Source organism: Typopeltis vanoorti, chromosome 16, assembly GCF_054136105.1.
Source record: "Typopeltis vanoorti isolate ZY-2024b chromosome 16, IOZ_Tvanoo_1.0, whole genome shotgun sequence".
NCBI classification, from domain to species: domain Eukaryota; kingdom Metazoa; phylum Arthropoda; class Arachnida; order Uropygi; family Thelyphonidae; genus Typopeltis; species Typopeltis vanoorti.
In genome coordinates, this window is record NC_143564.1 from 43838391 (window position 1) to 43861032 (window position 22642).

At 35.0% G+C, this 22642-nt stretch overlaps 1 protein-coding gene across 1 annotated transcript in view; it reads left to right on the top strand.

Moving 5' to 3' along the window:
* The first annotated feature begins 1166 nt into the window (after positions 1-1166).
* Positions 1167-22642, top strand: part of LOC150097979 (proton channel OtopLc-like) — a 76350-nt gene continuing 54874 nt past the window's right edge. Inside the window, exons 1-2 of the mRNA XM_090406651.1 lie at positions 1167-1202; positions 21250-21701. Coding sequence (XP_090262777.1) covers positions 1167-1202; positions 21250-21701 — 488 coding nt within the window. The remainder of the gene's footprint in view (positions 1203-21249; positions 21702-22642) is intronic.

The following is a 22642-nucleotide window of genomic DNA, read 5'->3' on the forward strand; positions in this document are numbered from 1 at the left end:
TGAAAATAGGCCGAGTGGTTAGCTTCTGCGCTCTTGAAGAGACAGGTTGCCGGTTAGAATCTTGTTGTGGCTTGGATGTTTGTGAAAGTCTTTCAGTGAATTTCGTAGCAGGTGTGAGATCACCATCTTGCTTACTGTAGTGTAGGCCTAAAGTTTCTTGACAAAGTAGCATATTTGGTTTCTAGAGCAGGGTGTTCTCGAAAAAAAAAAAAAAAACTTCCTCCATTTAAGTACTTTAAACGACTATACAAAACTATACAGACAAATGGGCCCTCAGAACACACGGAATTTACAGACCAAAAAATACTAGTGGTGGTGGTGAATGGCAGTAGATGGCGTTGGTGTAGATGATGATGATGGTAGTGGCCGTTCGGTGTGGATGGTGAATTAAGTGGTGGAGACGAAGAGTTGTAGAGTATTTGCCCTCCCTTGATGAGTCTTTGGACTCCTTGGAGGCACCATGTAATAATAATAACACATAAAAATTAAATTAGAGATAACATAAGCCTCCCTGCTCTCTTTTTTTGAGAAGAGATATTTTTGTGATATCTTTTGTCTACCCTTTCTCCACGGTAAATTCGAGGAAAGGAATGTACAATTCGTTTCCATTTTCTATTGTAATCAGCGACTTATGTATTATATACATCAACTAATGGTGCAACGAATATCCTTAACATCTCCTTAGAATTTCCCTAGTGCTAACTATAGGTGTCTTTTATAGGCTATATTTGCATTTACCCAGGATTACTAAGGGAGGAAACCTCGCTGAAATAAACTCCTAGATTTTTAGCTTCCCTGTGCCATATTAATTCTAATAGGGATGCTTGATCTACATCATTTCCTTATAGTTTAGTTTAAGTTTTCGTGGGTTGATTGATTATGATTGATTATGTATTGATGAATTGATGATTGATGAATAGTGGATCATCTATCGCTATTATAATATTATTATTTCGTTCACATATTACTAATACAGTAATGTCTTGCGTGCTAAACGTGAAAAAAAAGCGGTTATGCCAAAAAAAATAGAAATATCGAAGATACCGTGATAGTCATTGATGAAAACTAGATAAGTTTGGAGCTATCTTACTGAAACTGGAGATAGCATCGGTAGAATATTTTGTACAGAAAGGGTGAGTTCTCGTCATAACATAGCTAATAGGAATATGTATCGAAGCAGACGACCAAAATTAAGGCTGAAGGTAAGTGGATTATTAAAATATCTTTTTTTAGTATTATTCGTTTCGAAAATTTATTTCTTACTTAACGGTAGTCCCAAGTATATAATGTACAGCATGGATGGTTCGACATCACGGACAAAGAAATGAACTAAAAAAATAATAAGGAGAATAAAAAGAAAGAAAAAACTTTAAAAAGCACATTAGGCGATGATTTAGAAACTGACTTTAAATTTCAAGTCTTTAAAACGGAACTATTATAACATTTCGACTGAAGTGTATGAACAGAAATTTAAAATAAGGTCCCAAAATCCTAAGTCTGTTTCTTTAGCTTGAAATCAGTATTTCAAAAACATTTTTTTGTCCTCTTTATTTTCTAAATTTCATTAGTATCTCTTTAGTATGTTTGGAGATTTAACGACTAGAAAACTGCAAATTTTTATAAAGTAATGTCAGGTAGTAAAACGAATCTATTGTTTTATGAGCATTATTTGGACAATCTGTCTCTCTCTCTCTCTCTCTCTCTCTCTCTCTCTCTCTCTCTGTCTCATCCCTTAAGCTATTAAGTAATCTTATCATCGAATGTTGGGTCAAAGTGTAGCTTGTATATGATCTAATGAAATCTGAAAATCTGAAATCAAGAATAAACTTAAATCTGTTTCTAAAGTATAATTCTCGATTTCTGAAAATTTCATTTTTCTCGTCTGCTAACCAAAGATGGCGAAGTTCAGTATTATGTGACAGAGCGCTAAATTTTTCAATTAAAGTAACATAATCATGTGAAGCAGTGCTATTTGTTCTTGATCCCCCAGTAACACAATGTTTGACGTGCCTACTGCTGCATATCTGAATAATTCCCGAATATTTGTTTTATTTGTCTTCCCTTCCACAGTGTTCATGAAAATTAGGTAAACCTCCACAAGTATTTCGAATTGCATTTCCACCAAAACTGTTTTTGACATTATGACCTGTATTTCACACTGATTCCTCATCTCAGTATAGTTAATGGACAGGTTTCAGGAAACTGAAGTCACCTGAAACCATTACATCACCATGTCTGTATCTAACCAAGAAAATTACTGCAGTCATTGTCAGAATGAGCGATAAATTGGAAGTATTTCGTTAACTTAGCCTGGTATGAAATTTTTAAACTGAGTAAATAATTATTACTGAATTATTTCTTGTGCTTAATAATCAACAATAACGAGAATGAGAGGCATTCGTAATGGGAGACAAATTTGTCGCAAGTTAATAAAATGACGACTACTTCACCACTTAAAATATAACTATAGTTCGGTTATCTCTGACAGCATTCCAAATGGGGAAAGAAAATTTTTTTTCATTAAATATCACAACAGAGATTGATATTAACTTGCCTACTCTTTCTCCCCTTTCAAAATAAAACATACCTAAAACTACACCCACTGTACACGTATAAAAACTCCTCTGGGTTATATTGCGTAAAAATGAAGTTTGGAAATGTGCTGAAATTTATTGTGTTATCTAGGTTTTGATTTAAACAGGACCATTTTAGCAGCCAGACTAAGCGAAACTAAGTCTGCGCGGTTAGCCTAGTGGCTATGCGCTTCGCAACCATATGCCTGGGGAAGGAGTGTCCTAGGTTCGATTCCCGTCAGTGACGTGAGGAGCTGAAGGATCTTCCTCAGCCATAGCTAAGTTAGCCAGTCTTGGTCGTGGACAGCAGGGTTTTTTTCCCCAGTTTATTATGGGATTTTTCATCCCGCAATGCAGGCAAACTGACCTTGAGAACTCAACACTACAGGCCATAGGATACACCGGGGCATAAGGCTGACCACCTTATCCTGTAAACGGAGTGAGGTCCGATGATCAATGGACCCTCGACACCGTAAGGTAAAAGAGGGTATAAGGAAGATGATGATGATGATGACTAAGCGAAACAATTTGAAATTCTACAAATCTTTGTTAAAAGTGACAATAAATTGACTATCTACAGTTCAAAAGCCGACATATAAGGAAAAGATCCGAGACGTTCATAAAAAAGTGATTTTGGCAAATTGCATTCTTGATATCTATTTTCAATGTCACTTTATATCTTTGATATAGTCAAATAGGGTTTTTAATCTCTAAACTGAGCTTTTAATCCCGCATCTAAAAACCCGACCATAGAATTCACACTATTACAGAAAATAATACGAATTTTAGTTTAGAACATCAAGATCGCGCAATTTTCGGGCGTATTCTTCCTTTTTAAGAGCCTTAGAGAGGAAGATCTCAGGCAACCAGGTAAACCAGCCGGTAGAAGATACGTAGTTTACAGGCAAAATAATACTTATAGGCATACGGATAAATGAATCAAAGCTTTTTTTCTTCTGAAAAAGCTTTGATTCATTTGACCGGTCAGTAGTGGAATTTAGAAGGATAGCAGCTGGTTGCTTACCGATCTTCAAAAAGTTAGCGCTAAAGAACTTCCGCTTAATCTCTTTAAGGAATTAAGGCGTTATAGCATTTATTTATTTATTTATATTTTAATTTTAATCCTACTTTTAAGAGGAATATTTTATTAACAAACCTATTCGAAATGAGAGCAATAAATCCGCTCTCGTTAGAAAGAGTTCGTGATATTTGGTAATTGTGAACTCAAAAATTGTCAGCTCCCCCTCTTAACGTTTTCACTCGGAACGGGTGGCAAAATTAGATTCACCAATGCAAAAATGTTAAATAAATTATCTACAGGAACAAATTATTGTATGTTCAATGATTGAAAGAATAATTGATGTCACTATGCAAGAATCTACCTTTTTATGATTTTGTGAATTAATTTCCATACTTAATGTGGCTTATATATCATAGACTAACTTTGTGTGTGTGTTTGTGTGTGTGCGTGCTCGCGCGTCAAATTTCGTCATAAAGTTGGTCTTGTATAAACTGAAATGAAGCGAGTGCACAAATTTTGTTTTGTGCACTCGCATACAAATTTTGAACATACAAAAATTATTGTATGTTCAATGATTAAAAGAATAATTGGTGTCACTATGCAGGAATCTACCTTTTTATGATTTTGTGAATTCATTTCCATATTTAATGTGGCTTTAAGCTATGGCTTTAAAAATATAAAAAGTGTTTTTTTTATGTTGGTAACCATTTTTTGTTTCACATACGAGTCACATTCAACGTCCTGTGATGACCAAGGTAACGTGACTTCATAAAAACCTAAGCATTACTGTGATAGGGGAGGGGGGGTATTAATCACGTTTTTGAATTTCATCTGTAGTCTGCTATGTTTGTGAATTTTAAAATAATTCAGGAATCCTGGGAATATAAAAATGATCTGCGCTTAAGTTTTGTAGATCTGCAAAAAAGCATATAAAAAATATGCCAAGTGAAAAGATGTTCAAAAAACTACAATTACGTAGTGTAACCGGACATTATATCGAGTAATACGTAGTCTATATTTCAGTTGTAAGTCAGCAGTTAGAATTGAATCTGGTGCTGGAAGATGGTTTAATATAAAATCAAGTCTAATACAAGAGAAGGTTGAGTCACTATCTCCACATTTATTCATCACCAGTATGGATGGCATTCAACTTGATATCGAAATCGAGATATCAAAATTATCTCTTCACTTTATTCAGACGATACTATATTGCTAAAGAAATCCAGTAAAGTCGTCAGAATTCTTTAATAAACCAAATAATTGCTGCAACAGATTGGCATGAAAATCATTAAAATTCTGCATTGGCTTAAAACAAGAAACATAAAAGAGTAGGAAAAGCTCCTTCCCCCCCCCTTCAACATTTGAAATTTTAGATGATTGGTGGGTATGCAGCCGTTAGCTGTCACAGATGGTGAACTCAAGCCTCTCAAAGATTTCATACGCGTCAGGGAAGACAGAACGGCAGACCACTGATGCCACTCACGGTTCTAACATGCATGAATTATTGTCTGAACTAGTTTGAGTTCTGCGTTCGATTTATCAATTTAAGTGGTTAGAAACCAACATTTCCACAACGACAAAAATTCGTATGTGCCAAAGGTCGACAACTCGGGAACGGACTTTAAAAAAAAAAAAAAAAGTCTAGATACAGTTCTTTTAGTCGGCGATGAGGATGGTGGGGGGGGGGAGAGAAAGAGAGAGAACGTCCTTTGGCGACAAAAAGGTCAAAGTTGACACACATCAAAACATCCTCACGCATCCCATGCCTTCTGATAGTTGTTTAACGAATGGAAAATAGTTTCGTTGACTGTAAATCACACTTCAAGGAATACTTTTTCCAAAGGCATTCATTTGAAACTTCAGGTGTGATGTGCACATTTGTTTCACCACTGATGCTGCTGATTTGGTTGATAAAGCGCACGGGGAAATTTATAAATAATATTACGTGAATCGATCAGTCAATTCTGATGATTATGCATTTGAGGAAAATACTCAGTGATAATGTTAAGTCCATTTTAATGCATGTCAGTTCTCAGATCTAGTTTTGAAGCAGAACGATGCTGTTTATTATGTTTATTGTTACATTCATTGTATTAATTAAAAAGTTAAAAACAAATCTAAATAAAAAATCTGCGTGATTTAGTTTTCATAAATAATTTCTTCCATATTGAATAAACTTTGGATTCAATGCGTTCATAAAATATGTATAAAATTATGTACGTCAGCGATACATTTTGGGTTGAGAATCGCTGGTATTAGCGTTAGCGTGTCTATATACCCAACATAATAACTCAATAAAAATCAAATATTTGCACGATTTTTTACTCTTTGTAGCTATTTGAAATAAACGAATTCTGTTGATCATGTATAAAACAGTTTTAAGCAGCTGCCTTAAAATCGTGTTATTTGCTGAATGCAAGAACCAGAAAAAAATCACGATGTCACGTAATGTATGTAAATATTCTCATATTTCAAGTGTCAAGTATCGCCAACCCTCCTCACGCATAACACGACACTATTATTATTTTCCTCCTACAGACGCAGTATTTTAGAGTCTGGCATGGAATTGATTTCTGGTTGAGAAATGCTCTTCTAGTTTGGTTGGAATTAGGGCCGAAGCACCTGACGCTATGAAGCTTAGTATTAAATTAAATTAATTTAAATTAAATTAAACTAGAGATTAAGCCTTGTTTAATATTTTCCTTCTTTTACTAAGCATGTCTTGAATTGATACAACCATTCAATTTTCATTTGACCTTTGCGCTGAAATATTTTCATGTATCCACGTGTGGGGGGGGGAGCAGTAGACGTCACATCAGGTTGCTCTTGCACAGTCACTTCGCGTATATAATGACGTGCAATTATGGTAAGAATCACTACCAGTACCTGTGTCGACTTTTATTGCAGTCTCTTGTGGAGACACCGAGAACTAACTCAATGCATGCCATTGAATTAGCTTTCACTTACATAATACATGCAATTATACACGTCCCAACCCCAAGAAGCTGTGCATTATTCGATACCAGATCAACGTTATAAGAAGTCAGAAACTTTATATTGTACAAGTGACCCAATCGTGAAAACGTATTTCACATCAACGTTTTGTTTTCTCATGCTTGGATAAAATAAGAATCAAGGTGGAAAAAAAAATAAAAAATAATAATAAAAAAAATAATAAATATATATATATTTTTTTCATCTCGCAGCAACCAGATGAAAAATTGAAATATATATTATTTTTGACTTTTAATTAATTTTTACATAGTCAGGAGACCTCCACATCCCTGCTCTGGAGACCATAGATGATGCTTTTTTCAAGCATCATCAGGTCTGCAATAAGCGGGACAGTGGTCTCAGACCAGATAATGAAATTCCTCCTAAAGACGTTCAAAGTATAGTTTACTTTCTTCCCAGCAAGAAAACCTACTACGTCAGTAAATTATGTTGACTGTGTGTGTTATTTTGGCCAGTATATCTGCGAGATGAAAATTTGAAATTTCTGAAAGCGAAAACCTCTGCAACCCTCTATAAGAGGTCGTCTAATTCATCTTCACTCGAAAAGTCTATAAAGATTCCTTGATTCCTAAACTGGATTCAGACTAGTCTTTCCACTCGGAAGGAAGAGTGAATAGCTGTTCAGTGACATACTTGTGATGGTCACAAATCGCGCGGTGCAATACGAGTGATGCTAATACACCTACTATCCTAATACACCTACTATACGAAGACCGAGACTGTCATCGTTAATAATCTGCATCAAATGCTTGCAAAGTATCACAATACAGTGGGTCTAATTGGGTCTTAATAAAGAATAAATGGCAATTTATGTCCATAAATCCTTAAATAAACTACAAATCAATCTCTAAATTAGGTCAGTTAGGATGCTAGGGAATTTATTCAACTCATAATCTTTTCATCTAAAAACACACTAATTAGTAATCATGATTTTTTAAAAATTTCCTACTGTAATACACTCATGAACTGAACTGATGAAACGTGAAGTGAAATATCTGTAGTGTAATCAGTCTTAATTAAATAATTTTTCAACTGGGTCTACGTTAAGTGTGATCTTAGTATATTGATCAACGTACACTAAGTACTTTTAATTGTGAGTGTTTATCACACGTGTCATTAATTGTTCTTGGAAATTAATCTCAGGGCGTACCGATGTTAGCAAAGCGGAGGGAAAAAAAGCAAATCGAAATATTTTTATCTTTTGACCGAATTATTTGGGTCATTTTTTTCAGATATTTTAATGGTCTTTGTTGCTCAACTCTCTCTCTCTCTCACACACACACACACACACACACACACACACACACACACACACACACACACACACACACACACACACACACACACACACACACACACACACACACACACACACACACACACACACTTTAAATCGAAATGATTGAATAAAGCAAAAAGTACAGTATCGTTTTTAAATGCTGTTTTGATCCTTTACACGTTCTACAAAATTCGTTTTCTAAAGTCATTCCTAAAAGTAAAAGCCTGCTTATTTAGATTGTTATACATGAGGATTATCAAAAAGATGCACTGAGTTTGCTGCTTCCCTTGAACTAGCAAGGGAATGTTTAGAACAGTTTTTTTTTGAGCAAAAACATTGGTCATTGTCACCCATTGTTGCCAACTCTGACAATCCTATGCTACAAGTTCCTTTATCCAATTTGCCTTGCTAGGGTCTGTGCCCTATTTGTCGCAAACGTTTTATAAACAGATGAAGTGGCAGTGACGATGACGGTCGTGATAGTAGCGAAAGCAGTAATCGTTGTTGTTTAACCATGGCCTAAAAGCACAGAATCGCTCCACATGTATAATGACTCTTATTTTGATAACAGAAAAATAATTTTTTGATATAATCTCTAAAGACACTCGTTTCCGTTATGTTAATGCTCTTGAAGACATATTTCTTCTGTTTATCTATAGACATCATTAGCTTACTTTGAGATGTATTTGTAATTAAATAAATAACCGATTGTACTCGTATTTCTCTCAATATCTTTGACCTGGTGGTGCTTATCATCTGATAAATCACTAATGCATGTTGTTAATTAGGTATTCTTTTTCTACAGTATAGTATACTAAACTGTAGTAGAGATATGGGAATGCAAGAAATATAAGTTTTTCTATTCCTTGATACTTAACACATATCTGAATGGATAAATCTGTAGCAAAATGGATACTCCGTCTTTGAGCGAGACTTTGCACAGAACGGGTTTTATGGATACTGAGAATGCAGAATACTGTTTGTTGACAATCGATCCGTTTGTTTTCTTTAATATCATATTTTGCCCCTGTGACGTGCTCTTCCTGTTCGGATTTCACATTATCATTACTGTACTTTCAGCACAAATAATTATATACACAAGTGGTTCAGTGACATCAGGTAAGTTCATGTTGCCTGATTTGCATCTATTGATTTTATGGTAAATATAATAGCATAGTATTTCAGTACGTTTAGATTACACTGACGGATTAATGATTCGAGATGGAGAATTAAGTAATGGAGATGATTGGGTATGGGGAGTGGAGTGGAGTGGAGTGCCCTCCAATGATGAATCCTTGGACTCCTTTGAAGTGTCGAGTAATAATAAAATAATGATGAAGTGTTAGAATTCTCCTTTTAGTCTATATTTTCACACTAGCCTTTTGCAGTTGTTACTAAAGTATAGTTAATATGTTCATTAGTTCATTGAACAACTATGAAGTGATGAACACAGAAATAACATTCTTGCACTGTCGCATATCATTTATCGCAGTAATTGCTTTTCACTTCGTAACATACGATTTCAAAGCTCTTCACTTATTCCATATAGTTCAATCAGTATAACATGTACAATTTAAAACCAAAATGTTAAAGATCCTAAATTCATCAAAAGGCATCTCGACAAATCAGCGATGATATATCCTTTCAGATAGTTTTTTTTTTTTTTTTTAAATCTAACTTTGCCGCTAAGTGCTCCTAAAAATTGTGCGGTTCGTAGTTATGCTGATGAAATACGCAGTGTCCTCATGCTTATCCTCGCACTCTTGGCTCTAAAACTAATTGCTGATGGGTAGTTAATAGACCTGAGCAAAAATATGCAACTGACAGGCGCCCACTAATACCCAGTGGCCGACTAATCGTGATCTACATTTAGACTTTTTTATAGCTTATTAGATTGCTTTCCAGTTCATTAGACAGTAGCGAAATAGCCTTCTTGTAAGTAGCATCATTCATTATCTTAAAGTGTATGTTGAATTTAGATACTAAAAGTTGGCGAAACTTTTAAATAGAATTAAATTGACTCGACTGATTTTAGTAACGATCCCAAAATTCATGATGTCCGTGCAACAGACATGCTGCAATGGGTGCGATGCACACGCTATTATATATGGTTACAAACGGACTGACAATTTGATTCTCTCAAACACGTTTTAACAAGAACCTAAAACCAGCCACGCTGAATATGGAACGTATCTCGTAAAACAAACGTTTATGTCAGTTATGCCTGTTGGACGAGTGGTTAATGTCCCCGCTCTCTGACCACAAGTTGACATCCCACCATGGGCTTCAATGTTTGTGATTGTCCTTAGATTAATTGTTAGAGCAGGTTTCTTTCAGGAAAATATTTAAAAATGGTTTTGTTTCACACTTCAAATGCTTGAGGGAGGTTTTAGTAGCTTGGAAATGATATTTAGTAGGAATTTCTTCTAATTCTCAGGGATGTGAATTAAATTTTTATTTATCTTTTAATTTTTTTCTCTTTTAACAAAAATTAAATTTTTGTTATTGTTTTGAAAATCCTCTATAGGTAGTTATTTTCTTGTGATGTTTTCTGTAGCTCAGAAAACATCACAAGATATGAAGGGCTGCTTTATGATCCTTTTGGAGACAGTTTAGAAGAAAATAATGCAGGATTGCGTTTTGAGAACAAGGACGTTAATAACTGGAAAAAAAGTTTAGAGTTTCCAGATTTAGAAGTAGATATTCTAGATTTTTTGGCAATTTATACCGTGCAAAGTTTGTTAAATGAGAGAGAAAAATGCAGTTTGTTGTCATCCCCAAAACTGTGGATCGAATTGGATTCGTAGTGAACTAGAGAGGGTCGATGATATACCGAACGCTTGAGTCAAGTTTCGTTCTCTTTTATTCAACATATATAACTGAAAAAATTAAATATATAAATACAAACGACTTTTTAATTGCATAATTAAATACGACAAAGACTGTATTCTTCTGTTTCATTACTGGGTTTATATAACCTTGAAAAAAAAGTTTAAAGAAAAAAGTGAAAATCCAACAATTAGGCTTGCAATGTAATGTTTTCCTCAACAAACTACGGTAGTATTATATTGAACATATTGCTTTTTCCTCATCATAATGTTAATCTTACGTTATATTGTCATCCGGATATAACTTAGCCGATATAACATCCAGAGTTATATTGGCTAAGTATCTCCAAATAACACAGAAATGATTTCGGGATATCGATTTTGAACTCTCATAGCAATATGACCTTTTAAATAAATTTTACTACAATAAATACACAAACAGGAGTTAGTCGATAAGAGTCAGCGATTTTAATGTTTGTGAGTGCATATACCTAATGCACACCCTTGCAGGCGCTCTGGATTCGTAATAGGAGTAGATAGTGTTATAACGTCCTCCATGACGTTATTAAAATAGCAAAGTTCTTTTGATAGCTCCCTAGTTTCATATTCGTAGTTAAAAGTCGATATACTTATATTTCCTCTTCCAATATCTTTTCTCATATAGTTATTTTTCGTTCTTGTTTGTGCCTTTTAAAGCCTTTCAACATTGACTGTTACATCATTCATAGTATTATTCCAAAAAAAAAAAAAAATGAGTACTAGAAAATAAAAATGATCTGGTCCTATTAGTAAATTCATGCGAGAATAAGGAGTTAATAGTTATCAGTATATCAAAGATGAACCTGCCTTCTTGATTCTATTTTAAGCATTCGGAACATAAAGATCTTTTTTATGCGTTAAATCATTTACGGATAAAAATCAGTTTCATATGTATATTGCCAATTTTCCTCCTATCTCTGACTAAAGTTTCCTATACTGATTTGGGTTAATTATTTCGAAACTATGTGAAAATTGCTACAAGGATTGCAGGCGATTTCAAAATCCTATCCTTACTATATGAGAGTTTCAAAGAAGATCTATCACCTGCAACATTTGAAAATTTTGGGGGGTGATGATAGGTAGCACCAAGACAATTTTTTTCCCAGATAACAAATCCATTTGCAATTATTTTTAAAGGATAATTTTGGGGACACGGAAGTGTTCAATATTATTTGGAATAGGAAAAGTTAAAAGACTTACATTTCCTTTCAGTTCTGTCTTCTCTGTAAATTTACAGATGAAAAGTTACATCCAGAGTTATATCGGCACAAGGAAGAGATACTTCTAGTAAAACATGGTGTGTCAGTCCAATCCCTTTTCTCATTAATGTAATCGTAGGATCGCGTGGTGAGAGGTAATAATAACTGAAGCAGCTATATATATATATTTGTATGTGTGTTGCTCTTGTGCACCTGGCAGCCATGTACAGCGAAAGATTACACGTCAACAAAGTGCTGAGCTCACAGAGTTAAAAGCTGAAGAGCAGCAAGCCGGACTATAAAGGATGAGTTAGCTGGTCTTACGTACAACTGGTTGGGATGCTGTACATGCGTCTAAGAAAACTTCACTAATAGTGAATTCACGCTTCCTCAGCTCTGCCTTCTTAAATGCATTCACTACTGTTGTGAATCAATTCATTCAGCTTCTTTAAACTCTTTACAGCATCGGTCTCCCCACCGACAGAATTGTTTGTGTACATAACACTACATTTTTTTATTTTAAACAAAATTTTAAACAAAAGTTGCTTGTTTATACACTGCTACTCCAGCTTCTGAGAACGTTTGGTGGTCATTATTGAATATCACTCTTTATAAGTAAATTCACAATGATATGCAAACTTTAGCATATACCACGCCGATATATTAGAAATTCTCCATTCATAACCTTTTTATTCATGCACGTGTATTTCCAAAGGCATCGGCATATATGTGCTACTAATAATATAAAATGACAACCACATATTTGAAATCTACTTAAATCCAGTCTGTAAACTATTCATTTTTACTAATATTTGTCAGTCATCTCGTTAATCTTCATTATATCATCTAGGATCCTTTACTGCTGATGGGTTAATTGCTTTTTGATATTCAGCTTGTGTGTTTGCCTCTCAGCTAAACCTGCATTAGTCATGCTTCTAAAACTCTGGTGTCCAAAAGCTAAAGACTAACTACATTTTTACCTGTATGTGAAAAAATTTTCATGACTACAGCCAAATGTGGACAAAAAGTTTCTGCTAGCATACTAATAAATTATATTACACAAAAAATGTGTTGTAAATTTCTTATAAATTAAGTTGCAATACGTTTTTGGCAAAAGTTACACATTTCCTAAGGACGTAGTTAACGACTTAATATACAGTGCATACAGAAAACTATTCGCAGAGACATTTGAGTATGGAATATGTCTACCCCAAAGTGCGATGCATCTCTCACAACGTCGTACCATGCTTAGCACCAAGAGATTCAGGAGTTCTTGAGGCATACTGGCCCACTCCCTCCTTCAGAACAAGGACAAGGCATTGTTTGTTTTCTGGAGGGGAATTTCGCGATGGTAAGCAGTACCACTTTCACACCAGATCAAGAGTCGTCTAGAATCGGAGGAAAGACTAAAACGACTCTCATTTGTAAAGAGTTTATTAGCCCATTGGTGTCTTGTCCAATTTTTATGGATAAAATACCACTGAAAACTTGCTCTACGATGCGGATAAGGGGCGCGGTCTGTGAGCCTTCGAGAGTATAGGCCTACTTTTCGGAGACGTCTTGTCACAGTTTGTTGAGATATCCGCGTACCTGTGCTTGAATGTAGCCGACTTGCATGCTGACCTGCTGGATGCGTCGATTACGTTTTACGGTTATAACTAAAAATCTCTCTTTGTTCATGCTCTGTGACAGAGCGAGGGCGACCTCTTAGCAAACGTCTGGAACACATTCCATTGCTTTGAAACGCTGCCCAGAGACTGAATACAACGCTATATAAGATTCCAACTCCCAGGCAATATGTAATTTGCTGTCTTCTTCAAACTTTCCAATAATCCCCCCCCCCCCCGTGAAATCATCCAGATGATGTCTTTGAGACATTACAAGACATCCAAGTTTGCAACTTTATTCCTTCGCGAGAAGAGCTTCCTTCAAACCCAATTCGCTTAGCACAGCCTTTTGCTTTTTATCCCGTTGAAGTGCTATCACGTGATCCCTTATCGCGCGATTCGAAAATGTGAATGTGTATCCGTTTTCTACTCAAAATCGTTTATTATACAAATTGCCACAAGCTGACTCGTGTGAATTTGCGGTTGTAATCTTCAGAAATAGTGTTCGCCCTTAAGTTATGGGCACCAGTGTGTTGTGTGTGCGTCATTTTCAGAATCTCCCTCTTGTGTTATATTTTAGAATATGATACTGCATTCTTTTACAGATAATTGATTCTCTTAATAACAAAATTAGAGAACCGATGAATAACACAAATGAAGGCCTGAACTAGCCTTCACAGTACTACTGTATAATAGTACGCAACATTTCATAGATTATCATAAAAATGCACTTTAATGAAGTTATTCGTTAATAAGTTCAAAAGTTCTCTTATTTGCTTGTCAGAGTTTGCAACATAACTGGTATGGGTTTTCATACATTTACGGATCAGCGCAGACGTTTAATTTCGAAATATCCTCCTATAGTGCTCTAATCATGTCCTTGATATCCAACCACTAGTATGTTATCTATCGAAAAACATATTCATAATTTCTTTGTTTGATTAAAGGTCGTTTTAACATGTACTGAAAGGCAGTTGTAGGTGACAAATGATATTGGTTAATCGCGGAATGAATATCAAGTACATGAGGAAGGTTATTATAATGTCAAAACTCCCTCTCTCAAGCAGAATAAAATATTGTGTTTATCAGCCACAGGAAACATAGGTGTGTGTGTGTGTGTGTGTGTGTGTGAGAGAGAGAGAGAGAGAGAGAGAGAGACATCTATTTTCTCCTATATACAGGAGGAAATAGGTGTCATAGTGTGGATAAGATCTCTCTCTCTCACACACATACACACACAAATAAAGAATTGCGTAATTTATTAAAAAGAATCTCAGTCCACACACAAAAGGTTGTATAGTTTATATAGTAAATTTAAATATATATATATATATATATATGACAGAATGATCATTGACTCGGTTAACATACATAACATACATAGTTTTATTAAGAATTAAATGACTAGAACCGAGATTTAAGTAAAAAGGTTTTAATATAAACACACTACTAGTTTCGGTCTGTAACAGCCTTCTTCAGGTAACATTATAAAAGAAAAAACACTAAACATTGAGGGTTAAAAGACTATGAACAACATAGACAGTCTTTATACATAATTAGCATGAAAATGTTGTAGTTGTATTTGAAGCTGTTCTTTCGTTTGTTGCATTGTTGGGAGAGTGCGTGCTTGCTGCATCACGTGAACGCCAGTACATGATTATAGCTGAATGACTATCTGGGAGGTTGTAGCTCAAGTTATTATTCAGATGAACAGGATTGAAGATGATTTCTCTAGATTCCACGATTTTTCTCTCTAGTTCATCATTGCAACGGAAGATGTTAGTAGATTTTCCCCAGCAGACTTTGTGACTTTGGTTTTCATCATTAGGATTAGCCGAGGAAAGGATATGACTTGATAATGCACTGGCTCATTGTCTCTTGTAAGTAATGTCCCTCATGTGTTCTTCCATACGCAATTCGACAGATTTGTCTGTCTGCCCAAAATAAGGAATATCACAATCACACAATATTTTATATACACCAGGGTATTTGAGTTGATGATGACAAGGTTTTGGGTGGCTTATTAAGAAACGGATCTTTTGAAGTGGAGTGAACAAGGTTCTGATATTGTATTTTCTTAGAACTTTTGCTAATTTATGTGAAACAGTACTTATGTAAGGAATAGATATATTTGAATCTATTTGTTTCTTCTGAGTGATGTCTAGGAGGATTAAGAAGGAATTTGTCAAATTTCAGTTTTTCTTTCGAAGTTAACGGATATTCCAAGAAAATCATTGACAAATCCCTTCTTAATCCTCCTAGACATCACTCAGACGAAACAAATAGATTCAAATATATCTATTCCTTACATAAGTACTGTTTCACATAAATTAGCAAAAGTTCTAAGAAAATACAATATCAGAACCTTGTTCACTCCACTTCCAAAGATCCGTTCCTTAATTAGCCACCCAAAACCTTGTCATCGTCAACTCAAATACCCTGGTGTATATAAAATATTATGTGATTGCGATATTCCTTATTTTGGGAAGACAGACAAATCTGTTGAATTGCGTATGGAAGAACACATGAGGGACATTACTTACAAGAGACAGTGAGCCAGTGCATTATCAAGTCATATCCTTTCCTCGGCTAATCCTAATGATGAAAACCAAAGTCACAAAGTCTGCTGGGGAAAATCTACTAACATCTTCCGTTGCAATGATGAACTAGAGAGAAAAATCGTGGAATCTAGAGAAATCATTTTCAATCCTGTTCATCTAAATAATAACTTGAGCTACAACCTCCCAGATAGTCATTCAGCTATAATCATGTACTGGCGTTCATGTCATGCAGCAAGCACGCACTCTCCCAACAATGCAACAAACGAAAGAACAGCTTCAAATACAACTACAACGTTTTCATGCTAATTATGTATAAAGACTGTCTATGTTGTTCATAGTCTTTTAACCCTCAATGTTTAGTGTTTTTTTCTTTTATAATGTCACCTGAAGAAGGCTGTTACAGGCCGAAACTAGTAGTGTGTTTATATTAAAACCTTTTTACTTAAATCTCGGTTCTAGTCATTTAATTCTTCATTAAAAAAAAAATATATATATATATATATATATATATATATATATATATATATATATATACATACATACATATAATACATACATATATATAATATTCATCAAAGCTTGATTTGCTTCCTCAGTCTTAAGAAAAGGCTGGTTATATTCCACTAATTCGAGCCCTACCCAATGGCCTATGAGTTGTGAAAATACTTTCTGAAAATGAAAGCTGTGCCGAACAAAGCGGCCTTTTGCAGCTGCCCAATTTTTAATCCATCTAACTCGAGTGCTTCTAGATGTTTTTTTCAATGTTTTAGGGATGGCACCTAAAGCACCTATTATTATGGGAACAACTTTCGTTTTCTTTTGCCAGATTCGTTCAACTTCGATTTGCAAATCGCGATATTTTGTAATTTTTTTCATTTTCTTTGTTGTCAATCCGACTATCTCCTGGTACTGATATTTCGATAAACGTACCACCCTTGTTTTCACTTTTTTCAACCACTGTAATATCGGGTGTATTACATTCCAAGCTTTTGTCAGTCTGGAGTTTGAAATCCCAGAGTATTTTAGCTTTTTTATTCTCAACCACTTTCAGGTGAACTTTATGCTCCCAATAGTCTTTAGATACTTCAAACCCATACTTTTTACATAAATGCCAGTGGATTATCTTAGCTACGTTATCATGCCTTTTACGGTACTCAATTTGTGAGATTTTGCTGCATCCAGTTATAATGTGGCCTAGCGTTTCTTCCTTTTCTTTGCACAATCTACATTTACTGTCTTCTTGAATTTTTTTTTTATTTTTGCATTCATAACGTTGGTTTTAATGGCCTGTTCTTGTGCTGCAAAAATTACCGATTCTGTTTCTTTCTTTAATGCTCCATTTCTCATATACTGTGAAGGTATTTTCCATGCAATGCCTTATTTTTCCATCTTTCGGTTCTCACTTTTACTTGGTTGGTTTTGTATTCCAATTTTGTCTCCATGGGTTTAAACAAAACCCTCTTTCCTTACCTCAATTAGAAATTTTTCTGTTGTTTGCTGCAGATAATCATTTAAATTTCGTTTATCTTCTTCGATAATTTGCTTCACTTGTAATAATCCTCTACCTCCTTTTTTGCGTGATAGATATAGCCTATCGATGTCACTGCGAGGATTGAGGGCATGGTGCATTGTCATTAATTTTCGAGTTTTTCGATCTAAATCTTCCATCTCTAGCTGGGTCCATTCAACAATTCCTGCTGAATATCTCAGAACAGGTATAGCCGGTATTAATTGCTTTTATCAAATTTCCAGCATTAAGCATTGACTTAAGGAGTTTTCTTAATCGTCTTATGTATTCTGCTCTAGTTCTTTCTTTGATCTTATTGTGCAGAATTCGTGATGCTTCTAAAATTTCCAAATATTTGTAGCTGTCTTCAAATTTTATTGCTTTGATTATTTCACCATTGAGCAGCTCGATTTCGTTCAGATCTTCAAACTTTCCTCTTGTTATTCCAGCAATTGCACATTTGTCTAAGCCAAAATCCATTGATATATCTTGACTGAATATGTGCACAGTGTTTAGCAACGATCCGAGTTCATTTTCTGATTTTGCATACAACTTCAGATCGTCCATGTATAAAAGGTGAGATATCTTTGCATTCTTTTGCGCAGTTTGATAACCATGAGCAGTTTTATTTAAAATTCTAGCTAAGGGGATCAATGACAATATAAACAATAGAGGAGATATTGAAAGATGCTCCTTTTTATGTATACCTCTCCAATTTCTTCTCTATTTATAACCAACGTTGTTTTCCAGTTTTTCATGCTGGATTGCAAACATTTTTGTACGTTTTTGCTAATACCAAATAGTTCTGTGCATTTTAAAATCCAACTATGAGGCACCGAATCAAACGCTTTTTTATAATCTATCCAAGCCATATGAAGGTTGGTTTTTCTACGTTTGAAATTTTTAAGAATCATTTTATCAATCAGCAATTGGTTTTTTGTGCCTCTTGAATTTTTGCTGTTACCTTTTTGTTCAATTGAGAGAAGAGAATTTGCTTTAAGATAGCTGTATATTTTATCAACTAGTATGCCCGTGAGTAGCTTAAAAGTTGTTGGCAGGCACGTTATTGGTCGGAAGTTTTCTGGGTTTGGACCTTTTTCTTTATCCTTTATGATCAAAAACGTTTTCCCTGCTGTGAGCCACTCTTCTTTGCATTTTCCTTATAAAACATCATAAAATTGGTTAGCAAGTCTTTCATGTAAGCCTGTTAGATATTTCAACCAGTAGCAATGTAATTCATCCTTCCTGGGTGTTGACCAATTTTTTATTTTTTTAGCTTGCTTTTGAACCATTTCAGTTGTTATTTTCAGTTGGTCCATTTTTTGTTCTTTAGATTTGTTCGTAATTTGTTCAATCCCATATATATATATATATATATATATATATGTGTGTGTGTGTGTGTGTGTGTGTGTGTGTGTTAAAGATACCAAGCTATTTTAAACCTGGTTTTACTCCATTTCCCAAGTAAGCAAACAGACAAACAAGTCAAGTTGGCGCCTGCACGTATTGCAAGTCTAGCTGACCCGCAAAGTAGTGCAAGTCAAGGCAACTCATGGTAAAGGTAGAATAAGCTCTGATCACTATTCTTAATATTTACCCTTAATGCAAAGCCCATCTCCTTGAGGAGATGTATGATGCTATGTATTAAAGGCAAGGAGCCACTACCCAGACCGGTTTCGACCTTTATTGAGGTCTCATCAGTGGGAGCCAGGCTTAGGAATATCAAGATTTAAGTAATACAGTGCCTACCTTTACCACGAGTTGCCTTGACTTGCACTACTTTGCGGGTCAGCTAGACTTGCAATACGTGCAAGCGCCAACCTGACTTGTTTGTCTGTTTGCTTACTTGAGAAATGGAGTAAAACCAGGTTTAAAATAGCTTGGCATCTTTAACATATATTATACCCAAGGTATATGTACACCTTGGGTCTAATATATGTTAAAGTATATGCTCAGTAGAAGTGGCGTTTGCACTCTATAGCGCTTGACCGCGAAAGGCGTTCGAATCTAGTCGCCGACTAAAAGCTAGATAGAGCTAAAAAACGGCCTCGCCTACTCTTTATACGGGAACAAAAAAGGTTCCCGTATAGGGAGTAGGCAATGTGGCCAGTACAAATAATACTTCTGTACTGTTTTTAAAATTACGACTAGTGTCGTCATTGTTACAGGAGAATTTTAATATCTAAGCAACATAAAAATATATAATGAGGTAGAATCACAAACAATAAATGATTAGCATAGTGTTGACTAATATGGATTTTTTTGGTCATTCACAACAGTTGTGTGCATGTCCCTATTATTGTGAATACTTGAGTGCTTCCATATACCTAGTAGGTGGATCATAGTTTAAAAACATTCAGAGAGATGACCAATGGGATTCATTGAATGGACAAGATGCGTTCATGTTTTTCTCGGTCATGTCTTAACAGCGACATAAGATTTCCTATGCATTCTAAAGAATTTGATGTTCTTTATGTTGGGGGGGGGGGGCTTCATGTGGATTGGCTAAGGCCAAAGCATGTGTTAATAGTACTATGTCCTCGAGTGTCTAGTGTTCCATGCTTCTGATATCTTCTTCAATGCATGGATTAATAAAATTTTCCACCTGCTGTAATGTCATGTCTTGTATTCATACCATACGTGATAAAACCTTAGTGTACCTCATACTAAAGACAAGTAGAAAAATTCTATTGCTCAAAGCATCGAAGAACATGTTAGATGCTACAGAACTATTAACATTTGTCATCCTCAGCCAATATTATCCTCGGGAATGCACCAGAACTCTTACACCCCCCGTCACGACGAGATTAAGAGAAAAATATAAGGACTACGAAATGATGATGAAAAATCATCATCATGTTCATTGAGTACCCAGCGCATCTTAAAAAATGCATTTCTGGTCGCTGGAGAAATGTCAGTTATCCCATTCTTATTCTACTCGCTACTGATGCACTGCAGGTTTGCAACCTTTTGCGGAAAGGGTTCTCATAATATGAAATATGAAACTTTACAAACCCTGACAAATTATTATTTATTTCATTCTTTCTCACGGAATAACAAAAACGTATTTAAAATCCGCCTTCCTTAATTCACAGTATTAAGTACGACCATTGGCCAACATTGTACAAATGTTCTGAATGGGAAGAACCTCCTTAGTGCATAAAGTGATGAAAGGGTTTCTTTACAAAAACTTTGGTTTTTACTCCAAAATACATAAACACAGAAGAATTCACACTAGTATCAGACTAGGTATCAGACTAGGTATACCCTCTTGATAGTCATCTTTCTACTCCAGCGTATCCTTAAGCAACAATAACAACTTAATTGTAGTTTCAACTGCCTTTTCCATGTCCATATTGCCTGCAATATCATAAGGGCGACTACTTTAATTATATGTATTACATTTTTTTTTTGTTTATTGCTTTCATTAAACTCAAATGGGAACCCTATAAATTTAAAGGATCTTTTATACATCATAAACTAATTGTAATATCCCAAACTAAAACTAGAGATAGGGAATGAACTTTCGTTCAATTTATGTAGAATGTTAAATTCCGTAAAACTGTGAATTATTTCAATGTGGAATTTGTTTTTCTAAAAATAGAATTCTTTAGTTACAGGGTCCGGATGCAGATATGAATATTGATGAAAACTCTGAATTGCAGATAAAAGAAACACCGAGTCGTCGTCTTTCTGTAGAGCGTAAATACGAATCTCCAAATCGAACTTCTCCACAATGTTCTCGAGATTCTTCAGAGACACAAACCGAGGAAGACGATAACATAACACTAAGTGCGCAAGATGATAATCACAGTTCTCCCAAAAGTATAGACCACGATAAAAGAAACACTATATTTTACATTGGTGATCCTAATAATTCACTCACTATCGGCCACTCCTCTTGTATTTCTACACCTCCAGAAAGTCCTCGAAGATTAGCGGGTGGATGGAGGCGTCAGCTTAGCAAAATTTCTCTTCCTGGAATTAATCCTTCAGCCGATGACATTTCCAATGCCAATATCTCGGCTATCGGAACTGAAATAAGTACTTATGAAAACCGCATAACTCGGAGGTAAAGTTAAGGTTTTTATTGTTTCTGACTGAAATTTTCATAAAAATAATTATTTATTTTTATGAAAATAAACCCAGTTTTAATTATTTTTATTACATTAGTTTTGTGGTCGAAAATAACATACTTGTCAATTATTCATTTTCTTTCTAAATGCATTTTTCAGAACGATTATTGTTTTCTGAATATTGTTTTCATTAGTGGTGTAGCTAGAGCTTTTGCTGCTCGGGACGGTCCCTGAGTTTGCCGCCCCTCTCAATACATTTATACCAAAAATACTACAAAAAGTCAAAACGACGTATAGGGAAATAAATTAAAACACTATTTTGGAAGTAAAACTTAAATTTCAACATTCTAAAATGTTATTTTTCTTGCTTTTCCGTTAGCAAAATCGTCGATGATATTGTCGAAGTCTATTTCATCACTCAGTTACTGTTCTATAGACAGTATGGCAAGATTTCTTAAACACAAAGTACCCCCCCCCCTCCCTCTGGGAGAACCTCCCCTTCCGCCTTCCCCTAGCTACGCCACTGGTTTTCATTCGCTTGGTTCGCCAAACTTCAGAGTGGCTGGCTCCCACAACCATATCCTCATGTGACAGGAATTACTTCAAAGTGTATTTGATGAAAAAACAGAAGATAGCTGAAAAGCTATCGAGAAAACATTTTATATAGAAATTGAAGAAAAAAATATACATATTTAATGTGAAAATATAAAAATATAAGGTTAATGCATGTTATCTTAGACGGAGTCAAGAATAATTGAAACAAGTTTGCTATTTCATATTCATATTTTATATTCATGGCACTTTAATCTAAAAGCAGAGTAGACAAAGTACTACTTATATGCTGAATCTCTGTCATTTCCAGAACTATAACCGTATATGCACAGAGCTTAAAAAGAAAAATCTGTTCGGCTTCAAGGAAAAGTGATCTTCAATCATG